The 8,190-nt window shown below is 38.6% G+C and overlaps 1 protein-coding gene across 2 annotated transcripts; it reads left to right on the top strand.

Annotated features, from left to right (window-relative positions):
* Positions 1 to 886: 886 nt before the first annotated feature.
* Positions 887 to 7,555, top strand: phf11 (PHD finger protein 11). 2 transcript variants are annotated; one of them, XM_071521089.1, is made up of 18 exons: positions 887 to 1,112; positions 2,003 to 2,107; positions 2,225 to 2,358; positions 2,632 to 2,666; positions 2,786 to 2,871; positions 3,219 to 3,289; positions 3,421 to 3,470; positions 3,567 to 3,622; positions 3,731 to 3,753; positions 4,289 to 4,359; positions 4,468 to 4,556; positions 4,676 to 4,695; positions 4,829 to 4,863; positions 4,949 to 5,013; positions 5,419 to 5,488; positions 6,716 to 6,856; positions 6,984 to 7,055; positions 7,419 to 7,555. In XM_071521089.1, exons 1-18 carry the CDS (start codon positions 1,002 to 1,004, stop codon positions 7,493 to 7,495), a joined length of 1,311 nt encoding a protein of 436 aa, XP_071377190.1. In that variant the 5' UTR covers positions 887 to 1,001; the 3' UTR covers positions 7,496 to 7,555. The 2 variants fall into 2 exon arrangements, with proteins under 2 accessions (XP_071377190.1, XP_071377189.1); XM_071521088.1 differs by having other exon boundaries at positions 6,428 to 6,856.
* The last annotated feature ends 635 nt before the right edge of the window (positions 7,556 to 8,190 follow it).

The following is an 8,190-nucleotide window of genomic DNA, read 5'->3' as shown; positions in this document are numbered from 1 at the left end:
GAAGAAAACCTCCTACTTGTGTTTTCAGTGTCAGGTTTTTGTGTTTATTAACAATAACCATAAATTAACTGACCACTAAAATGATAAGATAAAATAAGATAAGATGAAACTTTAAAAGGGCATTAAGCAATCTATGACCTTTAGGGTTAGAGTTAACCTCAACCTGTGACATCATGAAATGCAACAACATCAATAGAACTTCTCTCCTATAAAAGTGAAAAGTATGAAACATATCAAGAATATCAACAGAGCATACTGAGACAAATCATTGAAAATTATGATATGAAGACGAAATGAAAATATGAAATATTTTCAATATGAACCCAGATTAAAAAAATACAAAACGTCAGGACATATACAATAGAAAAGATATTAGAAAAATATGGGATATGAAAATGTGAATTTTCATATCCCATCCAATCCACACCACCAGTAAGCCAACAAATAAAATCATACATGATCAAAGTTTATAGGCCCATTGGTTGGAGGATATCAAATAATGAATGTATTTTTTCTTTTTATAATTGTACTGGAATAAGTAGGTTACATGTATATTTAAATTAAATTGTTGGAGAGAGTCTTTCTCTTTTCCTTCTTCAGAAATATTAATATTCCATGATTTCATAAAGACAAGACAATAATAATCAAAGTGACGCCCCTTGAAATGAAAATCCTTGAGTAGAATGCGTCGTAAATTATTATTATTTTTTTTAGCATCATCAAATGGATGGATGAAAAGAATGAATGGAAGGAAGACTGTAGCTAGGAGGGAATTCACACACACTGTAGCAGTGCACACTGATGGGGGATATTTCCGCTACAACCTGGCAACCACTAACCACTAAAATCAACATTTATATCGGCGAATCATGGGGAAAATCTGCAAGTTGCTTTCACATTAACTGCTCGACAACGAATGAGATTCAACAGGAAATCAGCTAAATCGTCTATTTCTCTTCAAAAATATCATTAAATAACGTATCTATCGTTAGTCGGTAGATATGAGCCCCAGTAGAAAAGTGCTTTGCATACTTTGTCAAAGGTCCGAGGAGACGAAGATAACTGGACCGTTGTCGACTAAAGATTCCGTCACGGCTCATCAAAACTGCTTGGTAATAACGCGACTTTTAGCCTTGTTTTTTTGCGTTAAGCTATAGTTGTTGGGCAGGGTTATGTTTGAATCCTGGCGTCTTAATGCTGACTAGCTGAGGAAACCTACTTCAGGTCCAGCATCAGCTCGACAGGCTGACCAGGAAGTAAAGTCCCAGTGATTTGTTAACGTGAACATCTTCATTCATATCAGGCGGGAAGCGGATAACTGTAACTAGAAACTGTGATGTCATCATAATGCAAAGTAGTAGCTTCTTCTTCTTCAAAAGATGGTGACTGAGAATTTAGCTGTTGCTGTTTATGAGGGGTAAGGGCACGTTTTCTGATTCAGACACTGATACTGAGTAAAGCTTATTCCTATGTAATAGCTAAAACATACATGTAGCAATAATAATGTAAAACTTTATTGATCCCTATGGGGGAAATCTGCCTTCACGGGGGTCAGAGAGGTCAGGCTTAGCTACAGAATAGCAGTCCTACAGCTGGTAGAGATTCAGTGTTTTGCTCAAGGACACTTCAGCAGGATGGATGCTTGTGTGGAGGACAGTCTCTAATCACTATGTCACCCTAATATCTAATGCAGTTTGAGATTTTACATATGGTTGACATCACAGTCTAGATGCTTGCTTCAGGAAAGAGTTGTTAACGTTCACAAATATGAATTGTACTGTGGTAGATTTCTATATCATGTATTAGTTTTAAATTGAGCAGTATTCCCCTCCAAGACTGCCTTTCATATAGCCTACAAATTAGTTCAATTCCTGTAAGACCTCTACCTTTAGAACTGGTATGTTTAGACCTGTTTGTAATGGGAAAAATTACACTTGTGCATTTGAATTACAATGATGTTGCCCATGATATGTTGTCCTTACATATGGTATCTCATTTGCAGCTGTATTCCTCTGGTATTTATTGCCAGAATTCACCGGAGTTTGATGACTTATTTGGTTTTTCTGTGGAGGATGTGAAGAGTGAGGTGAAACGAGGAAAAAAACTGGTAAATTCTTTATTACTGTCAGTTAATTGTGAAGATATATTTTTGTTTTTTGGATAAGCCTCATTCAATTCTGTGCCGACAAAAACAAATGAAATATGACCCATTTCTTTGCATTAGACCTGTGACAAATGTAAGAAAAAGGGAGCCACTGCTGGGTGTGAAATCGGACGCTGCAAGAAGTCCTACCATTACCCATGTGCTGTTCAAGTAGGAGCTGTGAATATTGAGGATGAGGACAATGGGAAATATGGGTTAGTCCAAGATGTCTGTCTATCTATCTATCTATCTATCTATCTATCTATCTATCTATCTATCTATCTATCTATCTGTCTATCTATCTAGAAAATATGTAGTCTATTGCATCCTAAAACATCCTCTATATGTTCTGTTGGAAAAAAAAAATGTGTGACATTTACTTATTGGGTTTAATTGCAGTTGAGAATAGATTCTCAAAAAGAATTGATCACTGGTTAATTATTATTGATAGGATTGTAAAAGCACCTCCGTGTGTTTTCACTCTTCAGGTTGTACTGCTACAGGCACAGTCAGCAAAGAGAAGGTGAGTCGGCGCCTTTGAGTTTCCATGCCATACACTTCCTGTCTTCCTGTTTCTGTTTTTTTACAGTGCATAACTTTTTGCTTTTGGGTGTTTAAATCTTTTTTTTTTTTAATTATCAGAAGGCAACGGTACCATAAATAGTCCCGCTTCTTCCTTCAGAGAGCCTGAGACTTCTAACTTAAACCATGAAGCTGCATCATCTAAGGTTTGTACCAAGCGATGTAACTAAATACTATATTGAAATAAGGGACATCACAGAAATTTGCAAATCAGTCTTCCAATACAGATGCTCCATTTTTATTTGTGCCTGGGGAAATGTTAATCCCTGGAAGTTACTGGTGAAATAAGTTGACCTTTTCTCTGTAGTCCAGTGGTTGAACATTAATATCATACATAGAAAAACAACAATCCCTTAAAATGAAAGTAACTCTGAAACTTCCAGTTGAACCCCCGAAGACTGAGTCTGACTCTCCTCAGCAAGAATTCAGTCTTTATGAGTTACGTCTTGTGTTCTGTCTTTAGAGAATGATATCCATGTTTTATTTTCATCAGGTGTATTGCCTTGCCTGTGACAAGACAGAAGAAAATATTAGTTTGGAGAGTTTGAGTAATGTCTCTGTCATGTGAGTATGTTCTCATTTTGCAACCATCTGTCTTTGTATGTAATCTGCTCTGTTTGTGATCTATATTCTAAACGTTTCTTGTTTCTAGTCTGCTCTCAACATCAGCGTCTCATTGTGTTGTGTGTTCTTAGGTTATACTGTGAAAAACATAGGCCCTCGTCCCATCAGAGGAGGCTCAGCAGTAGGTTCTGCTCACAGCGCGTCTCATGGCAACATCATCATGTGTTTTGTAGTTTCTTAGTATCACAGATGAATGAATAAATGAATGTATTGACAGATCACGATGCAGTGGCCGGACCGTCTTCTTACAGCAGTGACTCAAACTCATCCAAGGTACATGTGCTGTTCACAGTCATTTCAAACAGTCAAGTTTCTTAACACCATGCCATGAGTAAAAATGATTCAGTGATTTTAATCTCTTCGCTTTTGCTGTTGAAACAGAGACAGTTGAGTTCCAATGGCAAGTAAGTGTGCGCTGTGATAATTTGCATGCTAGACTTGGCTGTTCTCTGAATTTGTATTGTTTTTCCTGCTAAGCTCTGAAGCTTTTGTGTACAATGTGTTGCATTTCGTGCTTTCAGCTAGGGCTGCATGACTATAGCTAAAATGAAGACCCTGATTATTTTGCAAAATATTGTGATCACAGTTATGAATCCCAATTATTAGTATTGATGATTTGAGGGTTAAAATTATTTGAATGCACTTTTGGCACCTTATATCAGTGTCCATGCCCATTTTCAATGACATTCTAAATGAAATTAAATGTTTCAATATTGCCGATATGCCAATAATCTACAGTCATTAATGGTGGAAAATTATACATGATACATGATTATACATGATTGCTCAGTCCTGCTTTAAGCTGAGAAAGCTTGCTCTTGCTCCTTGCATCCTTCGCATGATGCTGACTACTTGATGCTTTCTGTGGACTTCTTATAAGGTTTAACAGTTACAACTGCATCTGCTGTGACACTGCCGGACCTCTCTTCTCTATCACAGACAGGAAGGGACTCCCTCCAAACGCAACTGCGAAGGCTGGACGAAGAGGATATCAGATGACTCACATTCAGGTTAGCTCATTGCTTCCAGCACATAAATGGGCGAATGGCACCCATGTAGGTTTAGACACTCTCACATGATGATACAACACACTAATTTGTGTGATTCATGCTCTACAGATGAGGATAAAACTAATGAAGACTTGGCAATGTTTGCCCCGTTAGAGTCCGACTTAGACGAAAGCGCAAACTCAAATCCAGACCACCAAGTAAGTATGATCTCCGATTAATCCAGAGTAACAATATCAGTCGAGGCTATAGACGTTAAATAATTCTGTCTCTCTGTTCTTTCTCTCTATCATTCATTTTTCTCCACTTCTCTCTCTAGACTATGCCTCAGTTTAACAGGTACGATCACTTTTTTGTGATTGATTGGAAATGAGTGTAAAGTTCATGTTTTTAAATTCTTATTTGCAAAGTAATACTTAGATATATATAGGATAGAAGGATGATTATATAAAATGATGTTCTTCACTCATAGCAATGATACTGAGACTCCTACTGCTTCCATCTCAGGTAGGCTGTCACAGCAGATAAAATGTACATATGTAGCCAAGACTTGTTGCGCAAGAGGTTTAAAAAGTCCTGCTGTGTCCCGCAGGAAATCAGCTGGTGGGTCAGAGCAGAGGTGGAAATAAAGACGAGGACGAAACACTCATACATTCAGTGAGTTCATACTTCACCCATCATTACTGTGAAACACATCCTGCCTTCAAAGTCTGTATCTGCTGTCCTGTATACTGTATTGAACAAAGACACTTTTCTGTATTTCAACATGTTAAAGTATTTAATTCATGTGTTCCTCTAATTTCTCATTTAGTCCTGCATTAGATTTATTCATTCTCTATGACTCTTTATTCTCTATTTAAAAGCCATGCCTGTGAAAGCCAATTTGAGTTAGTCCAGTCAGTTCACCTTGGACTGTATATACAATTTATATCTGATTCACCTGTGCCCATAAAACCAGTTTTCCTTTTTAGTTGATGTTTATTTCTCGTATTCCACCCTATTATCACAATTAGCAGAACAGCTACTATTCCGAAATGAAAAGTGGCCTTTGCTTCCCCTCAGGATGCTGAGTCAGAGAGTCTGTTGCTGCCTGTGATGATCTGCATGGAGTCAGAGACTTCCCAGACAACAGGTACTGCACTCTCAGCTCACTGCTATGTCTTCACTAACATGCATCAACCAGACCAGGTCCAGTGTAGCCATTCATATTATTTTTGGTAAAGGTGGTAGAGGTGATAGAGATTTCAAAGGTAAAGATTACTTTGACAGTGATGAACTTTTTTGAGCTTTTTTTTTTTCGAAGCAGAGAGAAAGATATAAATAAAAATACAATATATAAAACATTTTGAAGATTAAAGATATAGTGTCTTCATCATGCTAATACAGAGCTCTTATTAGCTAGAAAGAAATCTTGCTCTGTTGACTGATAATAATAATTATAATATTAACGTGACACCTAATTGGTCAGAGTGCAGGGTCAGCTACAGAGCAGCACACCTGGAGCAGGAAGAGATTCAGTGTCTTGCTCAAGAACACTTCAACAGGGTGGATGTTTGCGACACGGAGGCTTGAAATCAGGTCCTCCATTGGAAAGATGGTCTCCCTACTCATTATGCTGCCCTGCTAGTCGGCAGTTTACAGATTTATACATTTTATAGTCCAGGGTAAGAGCATATCTGCAGAAAAATGCAGTGAAAATGTGCATCATTGGCTATCTGCATTTCAGATTTACAAAGCAGGTGTCCAAATGTGTATTGTTAACCATTCACATTATCAGTTTGACACATGGAAATAACTTGTTCATGGAAATGTGAACAGAAATATGTACAGCTCATGTGCATGGACATAGATCAGATTATGCAAGCAGTGCAGATGTACATTGCAGTCCAGAGCAGAGCAAAGGAGCAGGGCAGTTCATAGCAGTCCAGAGCTTTGCACAGAGACAGCGCAGTTGCCGAGTTGTGGCAGGAAGCTTGCAAATTTCTCAAAGATCAAACAGATTATATTAACTGAAACCAAGTGATGTCATGTAAGCTCAAATGATGATGTGTGGAGCTGTTTTTCCTCTCAGGCAGCAGTCTTGAGCAGAGTCCTGGTACCTGCCTCGGCTCCAACCACAGTCCTGACGCACACACCGCCGGGCCTTCCGGTCCACGGGGAGGCCCCGCTGGGCCCACTGACCCCCCTCCCTATCCTGGCTGCTCACAACCTCTTGGTGTTACCGGGTCACCTCTGCGCACCAGCTCGCCCGTTTCACCGGCACCCCCTGAAAATAGCTGTGTACCCCCTCCTTCCTCTCACTCACCCCCCAATGGCCCACAACACTCCTCCCCTCCCTCTCCTGTGTCCCTTCCCTCAGTCTCAGAGTCCAGCATCGACTCCGCCAGCTTCTGGAAAGGCTGCAACCAGGCCGGGTGTACGCAGGGCATCTTCTCCGACTTCATCAGTGAAATGAACAACATCTCCAACAGGATTCAGTCGGACCAGGCCAGCCAGGAGGGTGAGGGAGGATAAATGGATAATGAACTCTGGCACTCAAGCCAATGCCTGACATGGGCCAGCATCACTGTCTCATCATTTACTCCTATCACACTGTGAAATATAAAACTCCTCTCTTCTTTTGACAGATTATAATGTTGCCCTGAGAGTGATGGTAGCCTCTGGGAAACTGGCAGAGCGAATGACCAAGCAGCAGGAAGGTGAAGCAAATATTTTATAGGCAGCATTTCCACTGTCAAATTGCACTACTGTGCCTTTGTGGAAGAGAATCAGGCAGTTAAATATAAAATTTTAGCAGTCAAAAGAAGTCGATATAGTATAAATTGTTGCATAACCATGTTAATAAGCAAATAATATAAATTGTTCCCAAATGTTTCAAGTGATAGTGAAAACCAGGCAATTTAGTTTTCTATGTATTTATCTTGTTTTATAAATAATGTTACAACAATCTTTAAGACATACACAAATATTGGCCCGAAATACTAGATCTTCTAAATTCAAAATTGCAGTTTTTCGTAATGAAAATAAAATGCCGTCTAAATGACAACTCACCTGTTGTCCAGAATTGAAGAAGAAACAGACAGAGCTGCAAAAGGCCGCAGCAGCCATGGACAAGCTGATGGCGACCCTGAGGAGATGAGTCCGGACACATCAACAACCTGTAAGATACTTCCACACCTCACACTCTCGTCTTGGAGGTCAATGCTTACATCTAACTTTTTTCTACGTTCTGTGAGCCCTGTGATGGTCCCTTATTATTTTCGAATGTTTTTTTTAATATACAGTATATTTTTTTATTGATTGTGCCTTTCATTTTATATTATTTACAAAATGGTAGATAGGGCTGGATATCGAAATACAATACTGGACCAATATTTGGCATCGGTAACAATACTTAAGCGTTAAAAGAAATAAAATGTTGAAATCTTGCAACGTGATTTCAGTTGTCCTATTATGAGCTCATGATTATGAGCTTTTTTATTGAGTAAATCAAGTGTAGATGGCATGATTATATTTAGGAAAGATGTTAGAAATTAATTTACATATTTACATTTATTCATTCAACAATAAAAGGTGTTGGGGAAAACAAGTATGTTTTCAAAACCTATATCAAATGTGAAGTATTGGAAACAGTATTGGTAGTGAAAAAGTTCCATACCCAGCCCTAAAAGTGGAACCAAGTTTTTCTGAATCTTATAAGTTGTTTTATTATGTATTTTGGAAATACAGTTGTATTACAGTTGTTCACTCTCAGCACCACTGTTCTCAGGTGTTTTGGTGAGTGCTTTTTTCCATCAGTGCTGAGCTAAGATGTAGTATACCATCAACAGCTTC

The sequence above is a fragment of the Centroberyx affinis genome, unplaced genomic scaffold, assembly GCF_046629955.1.
Source record: "Centroberyx affinis isolate AG114_WGS23_722 - 3 ecotype Tasmania unplaced genomic scaffold, CSIRO-AGI_Caff_v1 ptg000857l_1, whole genome shotgun sequence".
Lineage (NCBI taxonomy): Eukaryota > Metazoa > Chordata > Actinopteri > Beryciformes > Berycidae > Centroberyx > Centroberyx affinis.
The sequence above is the reverse complement of the archived record's forward strand: the minus strand, read 5'-3'. Positions and strand labels throughout refer to the sequence as shown.

Coding starts and splice junctions, on each gene's coding strand:
- phf11 (XM_071521088.1), top strand. CDS start 1,002: ATGAGCCCCAGTAGAAAAGTGCTTTGCATACTTTGTCAAAGGTCCGAG. Junction 2,872..3,218: donor ATGAAGCTGCATCATCTAAG/GTTTGTACCAAG, acceptor TATTTTCATCAG/GTGTATTGCCTTGCCTGTGA. Junction 4,864..4,948: donor TCCTACTGCTTCCATCTCAG/GTAGGCTGTCAC, acceptor TGTGTCCCGCAG/GAAATCAGCTGGTGGGTCAG.